Raw genomic sequence first — 27153 nt, forward strand, 5'->3', positions numbered from 1 at the left:
CAAATTAATTTTATCATTTCATTATTATTTTCATTTTTTAACCTAGTAAACTATCTTTGACCATTCATTCCTGTTATACTTTTAAAAATTCTCAAATAGAGTTTTCTCTTTACAAGCCTCAGGAAGTTAACCACATACTGTGATGCATGAAAAATATTGTATAACAAATCAAAGACCACTATATTACTTCCTAAATTCAGATTTACCTCTCGTACATAATAATTAAGAAGCATAGGCAGGCAATAAACGAGGAAGTTAAATATTTCACTGTTTTTCAAAACAAGTCCCTAGAAATTAGATCCGAAAGTCATTTGCAATTTACTTACTGGTCAATGATACCACACAATATAGCACATCCTACTTTTCTTCTACTAAAGACTGCTAGTCAAAGGCATCATTTCAGAGCTGAAAATATATCTGCTATTTTCAGCACATCAATTTCTAATTTCATATTTTCCTTCTAAGTTAATACTAAAATTAAAATGGAATAAAATAATTCGTTTGACAAAACATAAAACTCAGAGTCTTTGGCAGCGGAATCTTGCCTCTAACATTTATTGCCCATGAAGCTCTGTACAACTTAATTAACTTTTCTTGGTCTCAGCTCCCCAAGGTATACAATTGGGTACAGGAACATAGAACCTGCATGTCTGATTATTGAGGTAAAAAGTAAATGAAACAAAAAGAGAAATCATTTGTGACCCACACCCCCGATATTAGTTGATTGTGTGAAGAAAGCCAATTGCATGATAATGCCTGTGAAGAGTTTCGGGAGGCAAGTGTCTAAGGTACATCCACCATGTTAGAAGGAAAATGGTTCAGTGGCTTATCGTTACCTTCCAGGCAGGAAAGGAAAGAAGAAAGGTCTAAAGGAAATTAGATCTGGAAAGAATGGAGAGATGAAATGATTGAAGGGTGATAGAAAAAGGAAAAAAAAAAAGGAAGTCATAGTAGGAGAAGTGAGATATTTGGCCCAAAGTTATCAGTGATAGAACAGTCTGGATGATGACAAGGTTGAGAATATCGCTCAGAGATGGTTATTGAGGAGAGAAGGTTATTGAGAGTGAGATTATTAAAAAACAATGAATCAAAATTTTGCGATGAAAATTTTGTCAAGTCTTCACAAAACATAGTGGCTTAAAGAAACGATGATTTAGTATTTCTCTTATGTCTGGAGTTAGTGTTGGCTTTTGTCTGGGAAGCCGTTTTTCTCCCTCCAACAAACTGCACTCGCTTCCTGTCCAGTGCTCACAGGGCAGCATTCCAGGCTGATGAAGCCGGAGCTGCAAGATTTCTTGAACTCCGCATCCTAGAAGTCACAGCAAGTCAAGAGGCCAGACTAAATTCAAGTGATTATCTCTGAATATGAAGAGACATTTTATTTACTACAAACAGATTATCTACATGGATCATAAAATTACCTGGATTGTGACTGGATTTGGGTTGGAAGAAAAGGTAATGACCTATTTACCAACGACATCATGAATGTATTGAAGACACCAAAAGATTCGTAGATGAGACAAGGAGAGAGAAACAGGTTCGGAATTAATATAGAATTAATCACAAAGTAGCAGGTATTATTGCATGATTATAAAAAATAATAATTTGAGCGTGACACGTGACACGTGAAGAACATAGACCTTATGTTTCAGTCACAGAGTCCTTCCTGTCCCAGAGATGCAGTCCATCCATCCCCCTCTGCTGCCAATATAAGCAATCCTAAAATACTGAGGGCTCCAAACGTAGGCGTGCAGTGCTTGCGTATGTCACCTAGGAGCACAGCTCAGCTGAAACTCTGTTCCATGAATCTTCTTTTGAAAACCAGCATGTAGAGGCATCCCTATTGCATCCTCTTGGTAGTGGGAGTTGAAAGTTCTTAAAACTTAAATGTAGTTTATTTATTTTTTTGCTTTAGTGGGCATACTATCTCAGATGTCTAAAAATGACAAATTCTACTCAAAGCACTATGACCCATTTTATCAAGCATTGTCTGCCTATGTGATCAGAATCCTTGACTTATGCCAGATGGCAGGAACTGATTTCCAGCCCAGTCGATAAAATTGGAAGTTATGATTTATCTCAGATACTCTAGTCACTGCCCCTCACCCAAGTGACCCCTGTTGTAAGTAAAGAGGAGAAAGAATGTAGACGCTGAGCTGAGAATGATGCCCCTTCTCTGGTAAATTTTGAATGTGACGATTGATTCCTATGTTTCCATATCAGAAAAGAGTCTTCCACCGCTTAAAAATCCTTCTGATTCTCATGATGCATAATGACCATGAACTTTATGTGATTTAGGTAGTATTGAATAAAATTGGATTTATCAACTTGCTGCAGGAAGGGAGACCCAATACACTGTGGTGAACTGTAGGCTACATTACTGAGAGGGAGTTGGGTTGTGCTTAATACGAGGTTTATAGTGAAGGGCTTAAAAAGGGTGGGGGTGTCTATTTTGGAATAAGTTCTGTTGGGAAGCTGGTCAGGTATACTACTGAATTTTTATACTCAATAAGATGTCATAAATGTTTTTGTTTTAGGAGGTGTGGGGAATGAAGCAGAGGTAGGCTTGTCATTGTTAAAAATAAAAACAGTAGTCCCTTCCATTTTTCAGGAGTAGGGTTTTTTGTAAATAGTAGTATAGCATCCTATGCTTCATCTCATATTTCAGCATTCTTATAGACTGCTGTTATTTTTGCTGAAATTCACCAGGTAGCAAAAAGCTTTGCCTTAATATTGTTGATACTCTTCGGAATTGTTTATGGTCAGTAGAGAACGCTGCTGACTGTTATTTTGTTCTTTCTTTTTGTTTCTACTTTCCCAAGAACTTTAGTGTGTGTGTGTGTGTGTGTTTTTAATGTCATTCTGCGATCTTTATTCTTAGCAACTCTTAATTTATTTTCTATATTCTCTACTCTAAAAACTATTGGGTCTCACTTTCTGTATCAGACTTGTTACTTTCTGTATCAGACTTGTTAATTAACCTTCATCAGACTTTCTACAAAGTAATCCCTGATGTTGGTGTATCATAACTTCATTTCTACTCTTACAGTCTTCATTTACAAATATGAAATTACTTGGTACTGCCAACTGGAGTTTTACAAATTTTTGTTCTCTCCAGGAAGCGTCTGCAGCTGTGTCTCTGAGGCTTATGAAAGGCAGTGTGAGCCAGAGAAGCACGGATTTGTTCCCTGCTGATTCTCAGAGAGGACTTCCATCTTGTGTTTTCTCTGGCTTGCTAATGAAAACATAGCTACTTTATACTTAAGTAATTTCTACCTTTTATGCGGTACAACTCTAACACTTTACTTTTAACAAGTCACATTTCCTTCATTTTTTCCTCTTGAAAACACCGATGAGAAAGGAAACCTAGCCTTGTCGCTGCTTATGAGAAAGGCAGTGAGTTCCTAATTTTTTTCTTTTTTTACAGTTTTAGGCCGGGGCTGGGTTTGAACCCACCACCTCTGGTATATGGGGCCGGCGGCCTACTTCTTTGAGCTACAGGTGCCTCTTGTGAGTTTCTAATTTTAGGGTATATCATCGTTCTAATTATATTATTTTCTGGATACAAATCTAAGAAGGACAAAACAACTTATAACTTTTCTTTGGTTTTGGATAACATAATTGTCTTCTTTACTTTACCCTTAAAATTAGCAGGAACACTACTCTATGGTACTTGGACTCATGGACTTCAGAGATTTATTCTTTCCCCCACTCTGGGTTTTGTTTTCAGGTGAACTTCTGGCTAACTCCTTTCTGTTTTTTTAAGCTATGTCATGTTAAGCATTTCTGCCTACTTAGATATCCCTTTGTTAGTCATCCTACCCATTTTCATTTTTCACCAGCTTTATTCTTCTATTAATAAGCGAGAACTCATTGACAATCATAACTGTCCGACTCTGCATTGGGCTATTACCAATTAGCATCAATGGATGTGTTCGACCCTCTGTTCACATGCATTAGCCTGGCTACTCACTTACAGAAAAAAATGCAAGCATTGAAGAATGAGTTATACTGGATGATATTAGAACTTCATTTCAATTTCAAAATCTATGATTCACAGTGCAATAATATAAAAATCATCATTTTGCCCAGACATTAAGTATATAGCTCACCACCCTCTCTGAGCATATTTGGCATATTTTCTTATGCTAGTTAGCACCCCTAGAATGAACAAGTAGAACTGGAAATCCAATCATGTATAATTAGCAGAATTTATAAGCAATTGAGTACCTGCGCATGTAGAAAATTATGGGAGTGAATGGAAAAAAGTGAAAAAGGAAATAAGATCTGCAGGTTCACTATAACTAATTCATTCTGCCAAATGACACACACTGAGCACACTGGAGGAGTTGCTGTTAGATAAGAGAACTCTGTGCCAGAGAGGAAAGGGGATGAGAGGGAGTAAATAAATGCGTAAAGCAAGGTCAGAGCAAGGCACAGTCCGTGCTGACAATTGACATGGGTGGAAGGGTTCTTCTTTAAATACCGCTCTGTGCATGTGATATACAATGGAATATAATTCCACTTATCTGTCTCCTGTCTCCATCACCTATTTAATTTTCTCCTCAGTACTTATAGTTCCACAACAAAGAGATCATTAATTGACTCTTCATTACCTTCCTCTGCCTAGATTTCTTGACTAGCAAGTTAATTTCATAAGACAGGAGAATTTTCTTTCATTCTTTTATATTTAATACTGCTATGGTACCAGTACAAAACCACTGCCTGATGCCTACTGCATAGAAAATTAAGTATTTATTATATGAATTAATAAGCTATATGAGCAACTATAATAAATTTGTCATTATGTCACAGCTTCCTCATTTTTATATGTATTATCACTAATTTAATATTTGAAAATAGAAGGAATCTGTGGTGGGTGTAGGTATCTGAGGTAATGAGAAGACATTTACATAGTTATTGGTGGGTAATTGATCTCTGGTTCAATAACTCTCTCAACTGGGATGTCAAATCAAATTAGAGTTTAAGTTCAAGTGCCCGTTGAAACAGAGTAGAGTCTAATCAATATGACATGAAAGGAGATATTAATTATTGAATGTTATATTTTGATCCAAAGAAAATATTACCAACTATCCTCATGGTACTAACTCCCAAAATAAACTAGTCTTATAATTTTGTATAACTGATGAAAATCATCTTACTTCAAAATCATGTCAATAAAGAAAAAAATACATGTATTGGTGTATATAAGTGTGTGTGAACACAGTCATGTGCCATATAGCAGTGTTCGGTCGATCACACACTGTATCTGATGGTGGCCACATAACATCATAAAGGGGCATATATGGAAACCAAATACATCATTGTTGATATTGACATTGCAGATCCAATAGGGGGAATGACTGATATTCAGTAAAGGTTCAGGTAAATTTGGTTTTCTGTAAAACATATGTACCATCTAAGTTTCTGTAAGTATACTCTATGATGTTTTCATAGTGATGAGATTGCCTAAGGATGCATTTCTCAGAAAGTATTCCCATCTTTAAGCAATGCGTAATTGTATATGTGTGCACATATACATATATGGGTGCATGTGTGTGTGTGTTAAAAAGATAAATGTTACACTTGAAAACATAAGAAAGTCAGTGATTTTGTGGCTGAGATAATAATTCAAAGAAATATTTGTCCTTTATTACAGAGGAGCTAACAAGTCTGTTTTTTTTTTTTGCAGTTTTTGGCCAGGGCCAGGTTTGAACCTGCCACTTCCGGTATATAGGGCCAGTGCCCTACTCCTTTGAGCCATAGGTGCCATCCCTAACAAAGTCTTTTTTCTCATAAAATATTGTACATCTAAGCCAAAAATCAGTATAACAAAATCTTGCTATTTATCTATATTTTGATTTAAGTGGTGCTCTGTCCAAAACACTTTCATAAAGGAATGAGAGAATGGAAGTAGAAGTGTTTTGTAATCTATAAAATCTATGATCATGATACTATTCTGATATTTATCAAATGAGAATGTCCATCTGATCTTCTTATTCAAATAGCATTGTTGGGTACCACCTGAGTACCAGGCCCATTTGTACACACTGGTTACAACAATGAGAACCCTGATTCCTTTGAATTTATTATCTGGTGCAGTGGATCAAACATGTTTAAATGTTAGAAACACCCAAAGAATTTAAGAAATACCAAAATTTGAGTTCTACCCTTGGCAAAGAAATTAAAATCTCAGGACATTTGTGTAGTTGTAAAGGATTTAAGATCAGTATGGTACCCATGTTTACAACTGTTTTTCCAAAGGGTTATATATACAGGTAAGTTAAAAATCCCAAACCAGTGTGGTAAGTGCTGTGATTACATAAGAGCTCATGAAACAAACAGGGACAGTGGGATTGTCAGGTGAGGAAATGGAGAAGAAACACACCTTCTGGGGGCAAGACATGATTGCAAGAGGGACTTTACCTAACAATTGCAATCAGTGTAACCTGGCTTATTGTACCCTCAATGAATCCCCAACAATAAAAAAAGAAAGAAAGAAACTCTTTCAAAAAGAAATATAAGTTAACCTGAGATGTAAAGAATAAAAGAAGTTGATAAAAGTGGATGGGGATAATTTATAAAGAAAAAAATAAGTTGTTAACTTCCTCTCTTTCCATTCTCTTGAGGAAGGCTTGCAGTGCTATAAATTTCCCTCTTAGGACTGCCTTTGCGGTATCCCACAGGTTCTGATAATTCGTGTCTTCATTGTCATTTTGTTCCAAAAATTTGGCAATTTCCTTCTTAATCTCATCTATGACCTAGCTTTCATTGAGCATAAGGTTATTTAACTTCCATGTTTTTGTATGAGTATGCAGATTCCTGTTGTTACTTACTGAGTTCAACTTTTATTCCATGGTGGTCCGAGAAGATGCAAGGAATAATTTCTATTCCTTTAAATTTACTGAGGTTAGACTTGTGACCTAAGATGTGATCGATTTTGGAATATGTTCCATGGGCTGATGAGAAGTATGTGTATTCAGTTTTGTTGGGATGAAATATTCTGTAGATGTCTGTTAAATCCAAATGTTGGATGGTTAGGTTTAAATCTAAAATTTCTTTGCTCAGCTTCTTATTAGAGGATCTATCCAACACTGCCAAAGGAGTGTTGAAATCTTTGACTATTATGGAATTGGAGGAAATCAAGTTGCTCATGTCTCTTAGAGTTTCTCTTATAAATTGAGGTGCATTCTGGTTGGGTGCATAAATATTAATAATTGAAATCTCATCATATTTAGTATTATCCTTAACAAATATGAGGTGACCATTCTTATCCTTCCTTACTTTTATTGGTTTAAAGCCTATTGTATCTACAAATAGAATTGCAACACCTGCTTTTTTCTGATTTCCATTTGCCTGAAATATGGACAACCATCCTTTCATCCTGAGTCTACATTTATCTTTTAAGGTAAGATGAGATTCTTGTATGCAGAAAATATCTGGCCTGAATGTTTATTGCAGCTCAAGTCATAATTGCTAAGTCATGGAAAAAGCCCAAATGCCCATTGATCCATGAATGGATTAATAAATTGTGGTATATGTACACCATGGAATATTATGCAGCCTTAAAGAAAGATGGAAACTTTACCTCTTTCATGTTTACATGAATGGAGCTGGAACATATTCTTCTTAGTAAAGTATCTCAAGAATGGAAAAAAGTATCCAATGTACTCAGTCCTACTATGAAACTAATTTATGGCTTTCATATGAAAGCTATAACCCAGTTATAACCTAAGAATATGGGGAAGGGGGAGAGGGAGGGGAGGGAGGGGGGATGCTGAGAGGAGGGAGAGTTATTGGTGGCACTACACCTATGGTGCATCTTATAAGGGTACATGTGAAACTTAGTAAATGTAGAATATAAATGTCTTAACACAATAACTAAGAAAATGCCAGAAAGGCTATGTTAACCAGTGTGATGAAAACATGTCAAATGGTATATAAAACCAGTGTATGGTGCTCCATGATTGCATTAATGTACACAGTTATGATTTAATAAAAAAAAATTAATTTAAAACATAAAAAAAGAAAAAAGAAAAGCTTCTGTAGAATCAAAGAGTTATAAAACAGAATGGCTTATTTTTGGAAGTAAAAAAAAAGAAATAATGCTATTTGAATAGAGCTTGAAGAGAGCAGAGAAATGGCTTTATGCAGACAGCCTTTATACCAGGTTAAGAAATATAGACTCCAGAATAAGAGCAATGGAGATAAATAATTTTTTGATCCTCAAGATTAGTCAGAAGTTGTCTTTTGTCTATGAACTAAAATAAAATCTTCATCTTCCCAGCTGACTGAATGGACCCCATCTTGGCCAAGGGGGCCCCAGAAATACCTGAGTTAATGACCCTAAGAAGGGAGGACAGACAGGCCTGGTCACGCCTCCCTCTTCTCAGAGATAGCCTTTGTAACTTATCGACAGGCCTATGGATATGCAAGGCAAAGCTTAGATCACACTAAGCTTGAATCTGGGTATGTCTGGTATAAGTCTGGTGGCTTACCTCTGATTAACTGACTTCCTTATCTTAATTTTAAACATTCCAAGCCAGCAGATCTCAACCTGTGGGTCGCAACCCACAGGAACTGTATTAAAGGGCTGCGGCATCAGGAAGGTTGAGAACCACAGTTAGACAAAATATCATTTCTTTAAACAATTACAAATCGAAGAATCTTTAAGGGTCCAGGCTCAGTGGCTCACACCTGCAATCCTAGCATTCTGGAAGGCCTAGGCAGCTGGATTGCTTGAGCTCACATGTTCGAGACCAGCCTGAGCCAGAGCAAGACCCTGTCTCTAAAAATAGCCAGGCCTCCTGGAGGGTGCCTATAGTCCCAGCTACTTGGGAGGCTGAGGCAAGAGAATTGCTCGAGCCCAGGAGATGGAGATTGCTGTGAGCTATGACACCACCACCACGGCTCTCTACTGTGGTGACAAAGTGAGACCCTGTCTGAAAAAAAGTCCTTTCTGGCCAATCCAACATATACCTTACATGCCCTGATTTATGACTGAAGAGTAATTCCTGAGTCCCTGAAATGTATAAAACCAAACTGTAATCCAGCTATGGTAACCCACTTAAGGCTTCTTGGGCGTGGCTGTGGGCCATGGTCCTCAAACCTGGCTTGAAATAAAACTCTTGAAGTTATTTTACAGAGTTAGGGTTATTTTCTGTTAACACGCCCTTCTCACAGTATTTTTTTGATATGTTTAGAATGGGCTTTTCTATTTAATTTTAAAGCATAAGGTATAATATTCCATTTTTCATAAGCAGAATGGGAGAGTTAAGTTTTTTGAAGAGGTGCTTCCTATGATCCTATTATTAATAAATCTTATGATTTTAATGGTTTTTCTTAGAGCTCATTTTTTAAGCTTTAGGGCAGTGGTTTTCAAGCTTTATCCAGCTCTACATATTAGAAACATTAATGTTTCTAAACATTAAAAACATAACTATATTTAGAGATTATTTCTAAGAAAGTGGGCAGAATAAGAACCTAAATGGTTCACCAAAGCAATGGAGGTGCCTCCAGACTAAAAATTACCCATTCACTCTCCTGTCCTGCTTCTTGAGACTCAGAGCAAAATCCCGACTGCTCAATACTATCAATCTTTATCTTCCTTTGAAGAAAAACAAAACGAAAACCCAAGCTCTTGAAATTAGAATTGAAGGGTTAAAAATCATCTTGAAAATCTCCAAATGCTCCAGTCAACCCACATTTACATTTGTGCTATGTGAGTGCAATGATTTGCTAAAATTCACACATATGTCTTGCTAGGGCAAGGAACTATAGAGAAGGTAATAGTTCCTTGCAGAATATTTTGTGAAATAGGGTTGAGAAGCTGTGCCCTAAGGGAGGCCCAGACACAGCCACTGAAAGGATTGAGTGGTAAGCAGTACCCCCAACTTTAGCTTCTACAGAAAATAATTAATACCTAGAAATGAAATCTGCTGGATAGAAATTGGCTGGACTCAAGCTCCCCTGAGCATAGATACAAATGCAGAAAGAAAAGGGAAAACTTCATTAAAGAGGCTTTTGTTGGAAAATACAGATTAAGAACTGCTGATCTACTGCTTAAGTGTGACAAAATTCCAATTTAAAATATCATTTACAGTCACAATAGTTTCTATTTTCTCGCCTATATTTTATGACAAAACAAATACCTGTTTGTGCTTTAGGTAGTTTATTTTTTCTTTATCCCCATTTCCACCTGCCCTCCCTTTATGATATTATAATTAACCAAGTGATACGTTAACTTATTAAATGATGTGACTCATGAAACAATCAGAGACAGGAATCTGGAAATATCATACTTGGTCCTCAATGTTCTTAAATGTTTTCTTATTTTTGTGGGAGAGTGTCTTCAGCTTCCAATACTCAGCCATACACATTCCATTCACCTATCCATCCGAGGAATAAATCAAAGTATATATGTAACTTTTATCTCCATAAAAATATTTCTAAGACAATGAAAAAGTCATCATTGTTATCCCTAGGCTCTTTTGTACAAGAATACTTAGTTTTCAAAGCAATAGGAGGCGAAAGACCTACAGAAATAATGAGTAACTAGCTTTGTTGTGTTTCTGAGAGACTGATCCCATATGTCTATGTTTATGCACTAAAAAGAAGAAAAATAAAGTAAAATGCAAAATATTTTGTAATTGGTTCACTAATGATAGCATGTACTACATACAAAATATCAGGACACAGACTGTCATTAATCTCTAGTTAAGTGTTTAGCTTTTTGCAGATTAGGTTGTGAGTGATATTTAAGAACAGTGATACTATAGTAGCAAATAGGTTACTGGAGGAAATTGTCACCTGCCATGACTAGGCAGTCATTGAATTCTCCTGTTTAGCCTGAGAAGTCTTTTTTTTTTTAACTTTTGATATTAAACCTACATAATTATAGTGATCACATACTTTACTGGACAGGAATGAAAATAATTAAGTTCAGATATTTTTTGTAATTTTTCACGGCCATCATTAAATGTTCAGTATTGGGAAGTGCTTGTCTTAACAAGGCAGAAGTTGCTTTACCCTGGGTTTTTCCACATGGAGGATTATCTGATGATAATGGCACATTTCCAACAGTGGCGGGGAAGCTACTGAGATACAGAAGCCGGCACAGATGTCAAGGCTGCTGGGGATGGCACCGCCCTGGTCGCTGCACTCAGACTCTAAAGTCTCTTTAAATTCTATTCACATGAAAGAGGAAATCTGAAGTTTAGCCTCCAAGAAAGGGTATTAAAAAGACCAGGAGGGTTTCATCCAAATTCCACGGGTGATAAAACCCATCAATCTGAAACATTACAAGCACGTTGCTGATTCCCTGGTCATTCTTCCATTTGCTGTAGCTAAGCAATGATAATGCAGTTCCATCAAGGGAAAATGATCCCTCCTCCTCTCAAAAAGCTTTTACAAGGCAAAGCCATAAAGTGCTAGATTTATTAACAATTTCCATTTCAAGAGAGACACTGTTTGTGTGGCAGTAAAGCTGTGCTTTAATGCAAATGCAGCACTTCCAGCCTTTTTTTCTTAATGCCTTCACAATGCTTGTAAATAATGCATCCCCAGGTGGCCTCCATCACTTGTAAACAATTTGGGAAAAGTAGTATAAGTTGTAAAAATACAAATGTAGTTTCTCTAACATAATAGTAGTTTTGTAGACACTCTGGAATTTGCCAATGAACTTTTCTGAATATGATTGATATTTGATTGCCAAAATAGGAAAATGTAACACGTAAGTGGATTTCACCATCACCCAGGGCCTCAGGACACAGGAAGAGTGTAGACACAGTCCAGCTAAGACTGACCGATTGTAAACCTGGTCCCAGGGGGTGGAGAAGAGGTGCCCACATTCTATAGACCACCAATTAGGTAAACTTCCTTAGCTCTGGGCTTATCCTGGACATGTGACTTAACCAGGTTTATGGACTATTCTGATTATCTTAAGTAAAGAAACCTGATAACTACCATATCTTCATCTTTATTAGTTTTTCTCATTTACTATATTTCTGCCTTTTATTGGAATTTCATTTTAGTTAACAAACAATAGATGTGTTTAGATATACGGGATACAATGTGATGTTTTGATAAATGTATATACATAACGGAATCCCCGAATCAAGCTGGTTACATCTATCACACATACTTTTTTTTTGTGGTGAGAGCATTCAAAAACTACTTAACATTTTTTTAATATGCAATATGCTACTGTTAACAGATCTGTCTTTTTAAAAGACATCACTAAATGATAGTTTCTGTTAGAAAAACATACCACAGTTCTCAAAATGGTAATTATTGGGGAAATAAGAAATTTCCTTTGGTTGAGCATCAGAGGATTATTGTTATGGCAGACTGTATAAAAGCAAAGTAACAATCTAGAAAAGTCCTCTCTCCATACCTAGTTATCCTTTCTGTGGTGAGGCATCACATGCAGTCTCTTCCCATTTCCCAGGCCTACAGTTACTGTTAACTTTAGTCTCCACGTCATACAACGCCTTCAAATGCCTCCTCCCATCTATTTGAAATTTCGAATCTTTCCAACCTCTTCCCAACTTTCCTCCCTCCTCCCACTGCCTTCTGCCAACACTGAATCCAGAATTTCCTCGCTGGGTTCATGGTCTGAGGAATTGAAGAATGGATTAATGGTCCATGAGTAAGTGAAAAGATAGACTTTATTGTGGATGAGAGAAAGAGGAAAGCAGAGCCTCCAGCACAGGAGAGGCCCAGGCAGAGGGTGCTGTGGACTCTTTCTTGGGGTGTATGTACAGTTTTTAATTATGTCTTCTTTCCTGCAGACAGGGGGTTTAGGGGAAATGAAATGTATGTCTAAAAGATATATCACAGCCATTGGCACCAAGAGGCTGTGGGAAGAAGTTATTCCTTTGTGTAGGAATGTGGGCATGTTTGGGGTATTCCTCTGTTTCTCCCCGGAGTGGTGGCCGAGAGGGACCATTGACCAGACTTGTTTATGAGCCTTCTCAGGTCCAGAACATGCAGCCCATGCCTGGCCTGAGTGGAGGGGTTTGAATCAAAAACACTCTGTGGGTCCCTCAGACTCCTACTGAAAAGAAATGAGAGGTGTTACATTTTATTCAAACAATACCAATTTTATAGTAGTATGTTAACAATGGAGAAAAACTATATTAAAAGGTTCATTGAAAGATTGAGTTATGGGCAGATTGCAGAGGAATCTAATCTATAGGGCAGGACCCAACAGAGAGAGATAATTTGGGGAAAAGGTCAGAATCAAGAATTGTACTTTGGTCTTCAGATTACATGGATAGCGTCTCAGCCTCTTTTCATTGCAAGTGGCAGACAGACCAGTCTACAATGGCTGAGGCAATAAAGAGGACTTATTGGCTTATATAATTGGAAGGTCTACCGTTTTAAAAAGAGTTTCAACTGAAAGACGTTGTCAGAGGCGCTGTTTGTCCATCTCTCTACAGTACAAGTCTGCAAATTTCATCCTTGGGCAGACTTCCTCATGTTGTTAAAACGACACAGAAATTTGAAGCTTTACATTCACACACACAGTGAGAATCTCTCTGGTATAACTACTTTAAAAGACTCAGAGCTTTACGGAGACTTCAGTGCAGTCTTTTTGGTGAAGGTCGTGTGACTGACCCTGAGCAGACATCTGGATAAAGAGCAATGGCATTGCTTCAGCCCCCCTTTTCTAAACCAATTCCCAATTTCAAAGAGGTAGGGTTGACATTGACCTTACTAGATTTTAGTAAATCAGGGCTCACCTCCATAATTTGTATTGTGTCAGTTTTCTCTGAAGCACTTCAGTGGTAGAGAGAAAGAAAAGATCATTGAACAAAAATCTTGGTACCAAGCAGGAGCAGACATGGGGAGAGAGATGCTGGCCAACCAACCCCAAACTCAGCTCCCCAAGATTCACTGTGTACCTGCAGCAATTTAAGCAAACAACTTTAATTAGAATTCACCTCATTTGACCATTAAGTTCTTTGTATTCATATTTTTGCACTTCCTGGGGAAGATTTTATTTATTTAATCATTGCTGGTGATTTTATTGAAAGTTTAATCACTAATAAATCTTTCATCCAACCAGACATGTGTTGTCTCCCAGGCTGTACCTTTTCTTTCTAGCCATGTATCCTTGTGTAAGCTCTGAGTAGCAAGGAAGATAAATATACAAAATTATTTACCGCGGGGCGCACCTAATTCATAAATGTAGTTACAATTAATCAACATAGTATTGTCCCAGAAATTTCATTATTACTAATTGAATACTAATACTGTATTGCACTTTGTTTTCAATACGTGTGCAATTACATACTCATGGCTTCATAATTTATCTGTGTAAGGGATATTTTGTTACGATATGGGAAAGACAGAAAATATAGTTTAAAATCCCAGAGGAAGTTACATGAGTGATAATTTCACATATCTCTTGTCGTTGTTAGAGGCCATTTCTACTAGCCGTACTTTTTATTTTTTATTTAATTTTTCAATGAATTTCGAACCACTCATTATGAACAGTGGTTTATAGTGATTAACAGGATGTAATCATCTATTAGTTAGTACTGTTGGGTTAGAATTGGTTCAGCTATCAGCCTGACGTCTGGTAGTCATGAAATGTTCATCTCATCAGCAGAAATCCCCCTCTCCCTGCAACTGAAGGTTCCGTCTCCATCTCTTTCTGAACTCCCACCCCAGGACACAGCTTCCCCTGCTGCTAAGGACCCTCTGGCTCCCTCTTCCATTTTCCTACTCTCTATCCTGGGTCATGCTGGGATATTTTTACATGTGTAAACATGTCAACTTTTTCCCATCGCATCCTTGGCCTTTCCTATGTTGTTGCTACTTCCTAGAACAACGAGCCATTCTTAACCTTGGCTGATTGAGATTTGAGAATTTCAATGGTCAATAGCACCCAAGACAAATTAAATCCGAATGTTTGAGAATGAGGCCCGGGTGTCAGGATTGTTTTTGAAGCTCTCAGGTGATTCCAATGTGCAGCCAAGATGAGAAGCTTCATTTTTGTTTCTCTGCTCCTGATTATCCTCCACATCTTTCCTCAGACCAGCTTTGCGGTGTGAAGATCCTTCCACGGCTCCTACATTCCTCTTCACAGCACTCTGCATATTTGTGAATTAAGTGAGAGCAGATATGGCATCAGTAGTTTTGTTTGTTGTTTGTTTGTTTTTCACAAGTGCGTCTTTGGTTTCTAGAATGAGAAGGAATCAATAAGTGTGAACCGATTTGCACTACTCACTTAGGAGGCGTTTCCAACCTTGTTTTTTCTCTTTTTCATTGGAAGAATAAGAGTTGTCTTGGGTCACACATTAAACACATAAAAACTGACGAAAGCTGCTTAGCAATAAAAAGTCCGTTCCTACTTTGTGTGATAGTTTATACTTTCAGTGATATCTGGCACCACAGATACACAAAAATGTCCTCACAAAATCAACGTGCAGCCCACGGCCACAATTTGGATGCTCTTGCACTGGAACAAGCCTGCCCAAATCAGACTGCTGCTCATGAGACCAATGTGAAAGCTGCTGTTATACAGGGTACATGCTGTTCAATTTCTGGATCAGTGAAAGCAGGAACACGAAATGTCTACAATTGCTACCATTAGAATCAGTTTTATTCTTGAAAATCGGCAGTCAGGACACCTGTGAGCAAAACATCTTTCCTCGTTCTCAATTCTTTTTTATGACAGGGGCAGACTTACCTACCAGTCTCCTTGTAGAGCACACATATCATAACTGTTGAAATGTTCTGGGTATAATTTACCGTGGGACTAGACCAAGTTGCCTAAGATTCAAAGAAAAATGAACTTTTTAAAATCTGTAACCCAGTTTAAGACCTACCTACCCAATCTCTACTTTCTATCCCAAATTAAAAACCTTTTCAATGGAATGGGCAATGAAAATGACCTCTACCTTTAAGGAAAAATTCTACTTGGACTTACATTCTAGGTAGTAAAGTGCACATAATAATTCATCAGTAGCCTCGTCTATAATATTGAGACATAACTTTAACACTGCAGATGACGCACCGTACTGATTAAAGCAAAGGGATAACCTTTATTTATTTTTTTTTTCATCAACTGGAATCAACCTGGTATAGACATTACTTTCCTATAATTATGCCCTACACATACATATACACACACACACGAGGCATGCTCGTGTGTGTATGTATGTGTAGGGCATAATTATAGGAAAGTAATTACAGTCAAATATACAAATAAAAAGTGATTACAGTCAAATATACAAATAAAATTGCAATATATTTCAATTAAGGAAAATAGTATTTGGAAAGAAAGCAGCAGAGAGATTAATTGGATATGAAATGTCAAAATACAGGCAGATGCAAATAGAACCTGGAATTTTCCCCCAAGTGGTAGGAACAGAATATGATGAGAGATTTAAATTAATTTGGAAAGTATAGTGAAGGATTTCATTGAGTTATTTCTTAATGATTTCTCAATTAATAAAAATCACATTAACTAGAATGAGCCTTTCATGTAATCAACTGTGAAAGTTTGATTACTTTTGGAATCAAGTTAAAATTTAATATTTAAGTCAGTTACTGTCATAATTCTTAACTCTTAGGAAGTTCAGACCTCAATATCAGAATCCAAAGTATACCCTAATCATCTATTTAGTCCTAATGCACAACATAGCACCTAACATATAGCAAGTGTAGCGAAATGTTGTTAAATGTTTTAATACATAAACAAAATAAAATCCTTAATATCAGATGGAAAAAAGGAGACAGACATTTTATCCAGGAAAGGAAAGAAATTTACTGTAAAACAAATATATCTTGTACCTTATGTGTATAAGTTGGTAATAGATATATAGAATATGGTACAAGATGTTATAGTTTCACTCACAAGATTAAAATATTCCTACTGCCGATCCAAACTATATTGTGTCAATTTCATCATTTTTTCTGTTTGCTAGCAAATTAATGAACTATGAGTAATTTAAGAGTCTCTAAAATTCTTTTTTCATTCATTTGTTTGTTTTTAAATAAAGTGGACTAATTTCCAATAAGCTTAAACAGTCTCTGATTACAGTTTTATATTTCTGATGAATCAGCTTTCCTGAAATAATTATATTGTAATGAAGTAGGAATAATATAGTAAATTGTTATATTAATAATACAAATAGAAGAATTTAATTGACAAGTGATTGTTTTTAAGGTAAATCTAATTTGTATGGAATCATAAAGTAGTAGTATGGTAGTTTTAGGATTTTAAATGAAATAAATCATTTATATTTTTCAATGTTTTATCATAGTTCATTTATGCCACCAACCCTTAAAATATAAAATGCTTTATTCTAAAAAATTAAAAAATATTGTAAGTAGGTATATCACTTTTAAAAGAAATCCTTTAATAAATTAATTTAAACAAAGTAAATAATGCCTTTAATATTATTAACATCATGTGGACTTTAAGACCTTTAAAGAATTACTAAATATCCAAGTTTATTTAATTTCTTCCACAAGGTAGAACATGGATTATGTCTCTTATCGAAGACCTCATCGTCTTAATTTTTGAATATTGACTCAAAAAATAAAACCAGATCTTCAAGTCATACTGTTAGAGTATTAATCATAAACATAGCATGAGTATTCGGAAATATTAAGCTAAATGGTTTTTTTAATCCCCTTTAAAATATATCAAAATTCAGGCCTGACGACTCGGAAATTTGAATACCACAGTAGCATGGAGTGTGACCTCATGGAGACTGACATCTTGGAGTCGTTGGAAGATCTAGGTTACAAGGGCCCATTGTTGGAAGATGGTGCTCTATCTCAGGCTGTCTCTGCTGGAGCCAGTTCCCCCGAGTTTACCAAACTCTGTGCTTGGCTGGTGTCTGAATTAAGAGTGCTCTGTAAGCTAGAGGAAAATGTGCAAGCAACTAACAGTCCAAGTGAAGCTGAAGAATTCCAGCTTGAGGTGAGTGGGCTCCTAGGGGAGATGAACTGTCCATATCTTTCGCTGACATCTGCGGACGTGACCAAGCGCCTTCTCGTTCAGAAGAACTACCTTCTTTTGCTCACATACCTCATCTCAGAACTAGAAGCTGCCAGAATGCTCTGTGTGAATGCTCCTCCAAAAAAAGCTCAAGAAGGAGGCGGTAGTGAGGTCTTTCAAGAGTTGAAAGGCATATGTATTGCTCTAGGAATGTCCAAACCTCCAGCCAATATAACTATGTTCCAATTCTTCAGCGGGATTGAAAAAAAATTAAAGGAAACACTGGCAAAAGTTCCACCTAATCATGTGGGAAAGCCTTTATTGAAGAAGCCAATGGGGCCGGCCCACTGGGAAAAGATAGAGGCAATTAACCAAGCCATAGCCAATGAATATGAAGTCCGGAGAAAGCTGCTGATAAAACGCTTGGATGTCACTGTACAGTCCTTTGGCTGGTCTGATAGAGCTACGAGTCAGACAGAAAAATTAGCCAAGGTTTACCAGCCAAAACGTTCAGTCTTATCTCCTAAAAGCACTATTTCAGTTGCCCATCTTTTGGCTGCAAGACAAGACTTGTCAAAGATTTTAAGGACAAGCAGCGGCTCTATAAGAGAAAAGACTGCCTGTGCCATCAATAAGGTGTTGATGGGCAGGGTGCCTGACAGAGGTGGTAGACCCAATGAAATTGAACCTCCACCCCCAGAGATGCCACCGTGGCAAAAAAGGCAAGATGGGCCCCAGCAGCAAGCAGGAGGCCGAGGAAGCGGGAGAGGTGGCTATGAACATTCCTCATATGGAGGAAGAGGAGGTCACGAACAAGGAAGAGGGAGAGGTGGACGTGGTGGTTATGACCACGGTGGCCGAGGGGGAGGAAGAGGAAATAAACATCAAGGAGGCTGGACAGATGGAGGGAGTGGAGGAGGAGGTGGCTATCAAGATGGTGGTTACCAAGATTCAGGTTTCCAGCCAGGCGGCTACCATGGTGGCCACAGCAGTGGCTATCAAGGTGGAGGTTATGGTGGCTTCCAGACAACTTCATACACAGGAAGTGGATACCAGGGTGGTGGCTACCAGCAGGACAGTAGATACCAAGATGGTGGGTACCATGGTGACCGAGGTGGTGGTCGCGGAGGTCGAAGTGGTCGCGCAGGCCAGGGAGGGGGCTGGGCAGGAAGGGGGAGCCAGACTTATCACCAAGGGGGTCAGTTTGAGCAGCACTTCCAGCATGGAGGTTATCAGTATAATCATTCTGGGTTTGGACAGGGAAGATATTATACTAGTTGAGGCTACAGACCCTTACATTTTGCTAGAGCTCAAGTAATAGAAACTTAGCTTCAAAATCCTGAATCCAGCATTCTATTTTGAATGACTGTTAGACCGACCACAGGTGGCAGGCAAATTCCTGCTTGGCATAAGAATATGTAGGTCTTCATTCAGTTCTGTTGATTTTTTTTCTTTTAACGGACTTATGTAATGCTGTTTATTTGAGAAACAACATCTTTCCTTTCTTTGAAAAATTTTTTAAAAGGTAATTAAAATTGCCTTTAAGTGACCAGTAGACTACTTCCACAGTCAGAACTTGCATACTTTTTCAAAGAAATTCCTTGAATAAGTAGCTCTCATGTTTTCAGTATGCAATTTTGAAAATGAGGATTCACCTAGACTTTTTTAGTTTTACTACTAGGTAGCCTTCCTCATATTAACAATCCATATGTATGTGTTTTGCTTAAAGTATTCTCATGCCTGTTTTCCAAGCACAGTTCTGCCCCTGGTTGGCCTTTCATTCAGAGAGGTTATACCGCATTTGCTTCGTGATAGAACTTTAGGTCAGTTCCTATTAAATGAGCTCTTCTGCAGATAGCACATTCAGTAGCCTTATTCTGTTGATGGAATACTGTACCATATGCTCAACTCCGAAAACCTTGAACACGGCCAAAATCCATGCAGATTATAAAAGCAAACTAAGTTGTGAACCTATAGTACATAAGCATTTAGTTTAGTATAGCAATTAAAACTGACTGCATCCATCCAAAACAAGTTCTTCCTTCAACCTTATTTTTACTTGAAATCTGCTAGAAAAATAAAACAGCAAACTGAAATTTGTTTTATGCACAAGTTAATACCACTGGCTCAGCAAATACAAGTTAGTTTGCTTTAGGCAGGAGACTTTTTTTGTAATGGAAGAAATGCACTACAAAGTTAAGACAGATTTTTGCCTAGTGCAGGAGGCCCTTTTTTATTGCTGCAGAAAACAATAGCCTGGCTAAGTTGATGTTTTACATTCTCCTTTACTGAAAACTACATGACATAATGCTTCTTGCTGGGTTTTTGTAAACATAAACATTGTCAAGCTGTGAAAGAAAATGGCTGGAGGTGTGCTTTGTGTGAAAGGTGAGCAATAAAGTATCTGTACGGTCAAAAAAATAAAAATAAAATAAAATAAAATATATCAAAATTCACATATAAGCTTTCATCTTTTTTGTCACCTTCCTAGTTCAGTTTCTAGCACTTAGTTTAATATTTTGTAGCCTGAGACATTGCTGTATTCCTTGATCACTTCTAAAAGTTTTGTAGTAGAATGCCTAGTGTTTTCCAGATTTACTATCATGTCATCTGCGAAGAGTGAAAGTTTGATCTCTTTTGACCCTATGTGGATACCCTTGATTGCCTTTTCTTCCCTAATTGCAATGGCTAAAACTTCCATTACAATGTTAAAGAGCAATGGAGACAATGGGCAACCTTGCCTGGTTCCTGATCTAAGTGGAAATGATTTCAGTTTAACTCCATTCAATACGATATTGGCTATGGGTTTGCTGTAGATGGCCTCTATCAGTTTCAGAAATGTCCCTTCTGTACCAATTTTCTTAAGTGTTCTGATCATGAAGGGATGCTAGATATTATCAAAAGCTTTTTCTGCATCAATTTAGAGAATCATATGGTCTTTATTTTTTAGTTTGTTTATGTGCTGAATTATATTTATAGATTTACATATATTGAACCAGCCTTGAGAGCCTGGGATAAATCCCACTTGGTCATGGTGTATGATTTTTTGATTTGTTTTTAGATTCTGTTTGTTAGGATCTTATTTAGTATTTTTGCATCAATATTCATTACTGATATTGGTCTATAATTTTCTTTTCTTGGGTCTTTCCCTGGTTTAGGTATCAAGGTGACGTTTGCTTTGTAGAATGTGTTGGGTAGTATTCCTTCTTTTTCTATATTTTGGAAGAGGTTTAGTAATATAGGTACTAGTTCTTCTTTAAAGGTTTGGTAGAATTCTGACGTAAAGCCTTCTGATCCTGGGCTTTTCTCTTTAGGGAGATTTTGTACAGTTGATGCTATTTCAGAACTTGATATAGGCCGGTTCAACATTTCCAATTCGTTCTGGCTTAGTCCTGGTAGGTGGCATACTTCTAAGTATGGGTTGATTTCTTTCAGTTTTTCATATTTCTGAGAGTAAAGTTTATTGTAATATGCATTAAGGATTTTTTGAATTTCTGAGGGGTTTGTTGTTATTTCATCTTTACCATTTCTGATTGATGAAATTAGAGATTTTACTCTTTTTTCCTGGTTAGGTTGGCCAAAGGTTTATCTATTTTTTTGAGCTTTTCAAAAAACCAACTTTTGGATTTATTGATCTGTTGTATAATTCTTTTGTTTTCAATTTTATTTAATTCTTCTGTGATCCTGGTTATTTCTTTTCTTCTGCTGAGTTTGGAGTTGGAATGTTCTTCCTTCTCCAGTTGCTTGAGATGTCCCATTAAATTATTAACTTCCTCTTTTTCTGTTTTCTTGAGGAAGGCTTGCAGTGCTATAAATTTCCCTCTTAGGACTGCCTTTCAGTATCACGGAGGTTCTGATAATTCGTGTCTTCATTGTTGTTTTGTTCCAAAAAATTTGGTTATTTCATTCTTAATCTTGTCTATAACTCATCTATCCTTTAGCATAAAGTTATTTAGCTTCCGTGTTATTGTATGGGTATGCAGATTCCTGTCGTTGTTGAGTTCAATTTCTATTCCATGACGGTCTGAGAAGATGCAAGGAATAATTTCTATTTTTTTAAATTTGATGAGGTTAGATTTGTGGCCTAGGATGTGGTCGATTTTGGAGTATGTTCTGTGGGACGATGAGAAGAATGTGTATTCAGTTTTGTTGGGATGAAATGTTCTGTAGATGTCTGTTAAGTCCAGATGTTGAATGGTTATGTTTAAAACTAAGATTTCTTTGCTTAGCTTCTTTTTGGAGGATCTATCCAGCACTACTAAAGGGGGGTTAAAATCTCCATCTGCTATGAAACTAGAGGAAATCAAGTTGCTCATATCTGTTAGAGTTTCTCTTATAAATTGAGGTGCATTCTGGTTGGGCGCATACATAATAATAATTGAAATCTCATCATAGTGAGTATTACCTTTAACAAATATGAAGTGTCCATCCAAATCCTTCCTTATTTCAGTTGGTTTAAAGCCTATTGCATCTGTGAATAGGATTTCAATGCCTGCTTTTCTGCTTTCTATTTGCATGGAGTATAGATGACCATTCCTTCACCTTGAGTCTATATTGATCTTTTTATGTAAGATGAGATTCTTGTATGCAGCAGATATCTGGCTTGAATTTTTGTGTCCAGTCAGCCAACCTTTGCCTCTTTAGAGGACAATTTAAACCATTCACATTAATTGAGAATATTGATAAGCCTTTTGAAAGTACAGTGGACATTTTTAATCCTTTTGTGACTGTGGAAGTTGGAATTTGATCAAAATTTTCTGGGTGGGTTTACTTTTGTGGTGGAGGATTCTGCTGGTCTTTATAGAGGATAGGTCTGTGAATATCCTGGAGAGCTGGATTAGTTGTGGCAAATTTCTTCAACATGTGAATGTCATTAAAGTATTTAATTTCTCCATTATAAATGAAACTCAGTTTAGCTGGGTACAGGATCCTGGGTTGAAAGTTATTTTGTTTTAGGAGATTAAAATCGATGACCATCCTCTTCTAGCTTAAAAGGTTTCAGCAGAGAGATCTGCAGTTATTCTAATTTTCTTGCCCTTGTAGGTGATGGTTTTCTTTCGTCTGGCTGCTTTCAGAATTTTCTCCTTCATATTAACTTTAGTCAAATTGATTATGATGTGTCTGGGGGAAGTCTTATTTGGGTTGAGTCATGCTGGAGTTCTGAAACTGTCTGCTATCTGAATTTCAGAATCTCTTGGCATGTCTGGAAACTTCTCTTTCATAATGTCATGGAGAAGAGACTCTGTGCCTTGTGAAGCCACTTCATCGCTTTCAGGGATCCCTATAAGACGAATATTGATTTTCTTCCAATTATCCCAGAGCTCTCTGAGAGAGTGATTTGTTTTGCCCTCCATTTCTCTTCGTCTTTGAGAGTTTGGGAGCATTTGAAAGCTTTGTTTTCAGTGTCAGAAATCCTTTCTTCTGCTTGCTACATTCTGTTGCTGAGGGATTCTACTGTGTTTCTCAAATCTTTCAGGGCTGCAACTTCTTGTCTCAATGTGTCAAAATCTTTGGTCATTTGGTCTTTGAATTCATTGAATTCTTGAGACATCTTTTGGGTTACTGTTTGGAATTCTAATTCGATCTTATTTGCTATCCAGATTCTGAATTCGATTTCTGACATCTCAGCCATTTGTTTGTGCATGGGATCTTGTGCTGTGTCTGCCCCATTGTTTCTTGTGGGAGTTGATCTACTCTGATTATTCATATTGCCAGAGTTTTTCCTTTGATTTCATCTCATGATTGTTTTTCACCATTGCCTCTGGCTGTCCTCAGAGTTGGGATGGTGTCTCTCTGAGATTAGACCCCAGGTGGATCACTCTATTGTTGCTGGAGTGATCCTGTGTAGCTCTTCTGGGGCTTCCCCAGCCAGGGAGTTCTGGTTGTGGGATCAGCTCCGGAGTGTGACACCTCCAGATCCAGCAACAGGGCAGGGGGTTGTGCACACAGTTCTTGGAGTGCCTGGCACACAGTGACTTTGGCACAGAGGGCCCAAGGTTCCAGCAGTCTCTGGCCAGGAGAAGGGCTCTGCACAGAAGCAGGGAGGGCACCTGAGGGCACGTGGCTACCAGGGTCCCTGGCCCGACGAGCAGGCCAGTGTGGAGGCAGGGAAGGTACAGGAGGGAGGATGTCGGGTTTCACGATTCCCGGAGTTCCTGGTCAGGGTGTGGGGAGGCCCTGCAGGCAGGGTAGTGGGTCCCGGTGCAGCTCTTACTGGGGTCCACGAAGGTGCCGATTGCAGGTCGCAGGACAGCTCTTCCAGAGATCCAGGAGGGTGACAATCACGGATCCCAGTGCAGCTCTTCCGGAGATGGGAGGGTCAATATTTTCCAATTTTTAAAGGGGAGATTGTAAAAAGAGTAAAAAAGGAAGATTTTTAATCTAATTAATCATTCCATATATAATTTTATAGACAAAACAACAGGGCACACCTAACCATTATAAAGTAGAAGTAGCATGGTTATAGTCAGTTCACTATAAAACAACAAACATTCATTGATCGATGGCTTTAAACAGCACAAAAATAAGGGTACACAGAGCAGTAACAGTATCTGCTGGTGTAGATACATGTGCAAGCATAATATGACAGCTAATTTCAGTGGATGAAAAAACTACTAGGAACTTAGAAATAAAATAATAAATTCTTCCTGGGTAAGTGAAGCTTTGCTAAAGAGGGACATTAGGCTAAGTTTTCAAAGAAGAGCAGACATTGCCCAGTAATAAAAAATCCCACTAAGCAGGTATAGAAATAGCAAGGACAGAAATTCATGAGTATGGAAAAGCAAGAAATGTGTGTTGCAGAAATATACTAGAAGATGTGAGGAGAGAGTTTACAAAGATAAGGCAAGCGTGGAACCCAGAGCCAGCAGGCTAGTGGTAAAGCCAAGGTATTTGGCTATAACACCAATACAAATGTGCTGTTTGATATTGTTTATCCTCACAACTATATAAGGTATTATTGCAACTTCTTTGTAGATGAAAGAACCAAGGATAAGAGAGCTAAGTGAGTTTGTCCAGGTCACACAGTGGAGCCGGGATTCAAACCTAAGTGTTCTAAGGCTTTAACTGTGTTGTGTTGAACTTTCTCTATGGCTTGCACTTTTTTTGCCATTTACCATTCATTTTTCATTCCTTTTACTGGCTTTTCTTCCTCCATTTTATCTTTAAAAATTTGGGTTCCCCAGAGTTCCATTTTGCACAATTGAAGAGAAGTACAAGAAATTCTATAGAAAAGTTATGTGAATTATACGAGCACTGTCCTTAGAAACAGCACAATGTGGGGGAAAACCCTGAACACCTTCAGAGACTGCTGTGATTTGATTAGTGGGCACACACTAACTCGTGGATAAAAAGCAGAAAGTTGGGTAAGCAGCCTGTAGGTACCATTCAAACTGTTTAATTAGTGAGAGAATAAAATGATTAAAAATTAAAATTACTTAAGCAAGTTCTCAGGCAAATTCTCATTTCTATTTCTTTCTTAACGAGGCTTTAATTAGCTGAAATTACATTAGGGAAGTTTCATTCCTTCTCTATTTTTGCCAATGTGTGAAATACCCTCTCTATTCACAATTGATGGGTATAAGTGGATAATGAAACATATTCCTCAGGAGAAAGGGAAATTGTAGTCAATTTAGTATTATGGAATATCAACTTGTGTATATTTTTGGCTGAACAAAATTAAATTCAATAGGAAGCAAGGGAAAATTTGGTTGGAAATATTTTATGTAATGTTTGTTTTATACAACTCCTCTGCAAAATACTTTGGAGGGAAAGTATGGAATGATTTTATTATAAAGATTTAATGTGGCTGTAACATTACAACAAACAAAGAAATTATCTCCATTTCACATTAATGTTGTCATTTTCCGAACTGTAAACTAAACACTAGCTTAAAATTATAGAATAAATTCGTCTTTCTTTCATTCCAGAATCAATTTAGAGCCTAGTTTTTTCGTCATTTATGAAAAACTGTGATATGAGATAATTTTCAAACTAGTAATTATTTTGCAATTCTTCCTAAAGACAAGCACCATAGGATAGCTCAATATTTCTGAAATGAAACATAAGGAGAAGTAAACATTTTGTAAAATAATTACAGGGCTTGCAATTGTTAATGTAAATCATCTCTTTTATTTTTAATTATTATGGATACATAATAGCTGTATATCTTTATAGGGTACATGTGATGTTTTGATAAAGGCAAACTATGTGAATTAATAAAATTCGGATATTTGGGATATCCAAAATCTCAGGAATTTATCATTTCTTTGTTTATGAACATTCTTGTTCCATATGTACTCTATTATTTATTTTAAAGTATACCCTAACTTATTGCTGATTATAGTCACTTTGTTATGCTATCAAATATTGTTCATTTTATCTGTCTGTATTTTTGCACCCATTTACCATCCCTACTTGATCCTCCTTCCTCTTGTCACCCTTCCCAGTCTCTGGTAATGATCCTTCTACTCTGGGTCTCCATGAGATCGAACATTTTTTTTTTTTTTAATTAATTATTTTTTTTTTGTTTCAGTTTTGACCAGGGTTGGGTTCGAACCTGCCACCCTTGGTATGTGTGACTGGTGCCCTACTCCCTGAGCCACAGGCACCACCCATTTTTTTTTTTTAGAGACAGAGTCTCACTTTATGGCCCTCGGTAGAGTGCCGTGGCATCACACAGCTCACAGCAACCTCCAACTCCTGGGCTTAGGCGATTCTCCTGCCTCAGCCTCCCGAGTAGCTGGGACTACAGGCGCCTGCCACAATGCCCAGCTATTTTTTGGTTGCAGTTTGGCCGGGGCTGGGTTTGAACCCACCACCCTCGGTATATGGGGCCGGTGCCCTGCTCACTGAGCCACAGGCGCTGCCCGAGATCAAACATTTTTAATAATTAGCTCCCATATATGAGTAAGAGCACATGAGATTTGCTTTTCCATGCTTGGCTTATTCATTAACATAATGTTCTCCTATTCCGTTCATGTCGTTGTAAATGGTAGGATTTTGTTCTTTTTTGAGAGTGTAGAATAGTCCCTGTTATCCACAATTACTTTATCCATTCACCATGGGGAGACACTTAGGTTGATTCCAGATCTTGGGTGTTGTGAATAGTGTTTTTGTAATAATCATAGGAATGCAGGTATCTTTTCAATATACTGATGTCAGCTCCTTTGGAAATATACCCAGCAGTGGGG

General features: G+C 37.4%; 2 protein-coding genes across 2 annotated transcripts in view; both read left to right on the forward strand.

The window, feature by feature from the left end:
• CNTN5 (contactin 5) overlaps positions 1–27153 on the forward strand; it is a 1447249-nt gene that overhangs the window by 361195 nt on the left and 1058901 nt on the right. The gene's annotated exons all lie outside the window — the stretch shown is intronic.
• On the forward strand, positions 17682–20381 carry LOC128565464 (protein FAM98A-like). The gene has a single exon (XM_053561940.1). The coding sequence runs from the start codon at positions 17711–17713 to the stop codon at positions 19241–19243; it is 1533 nt and encodes a 510-aa protein (XP_053417915.1). The 5' UTR covers positions 17682–17710; the 3' UTR covers positions 19244–20381.

The sequence above is a fragment of the Nycticebus coucang genome, chromosome 14 (assembly GCF_027406575.1).
Source record: "Nycticebus coucang isolate mNycCou1 chromosome 14, mNycCou1.pri, whole genome shotgun sequence".
Taxonomy (NCBI): Eukaryota; Metazoa; Chordata; class Mammalia; order Primates; family Lorisidae; genus Nycticebus; species Nycticebus coucang.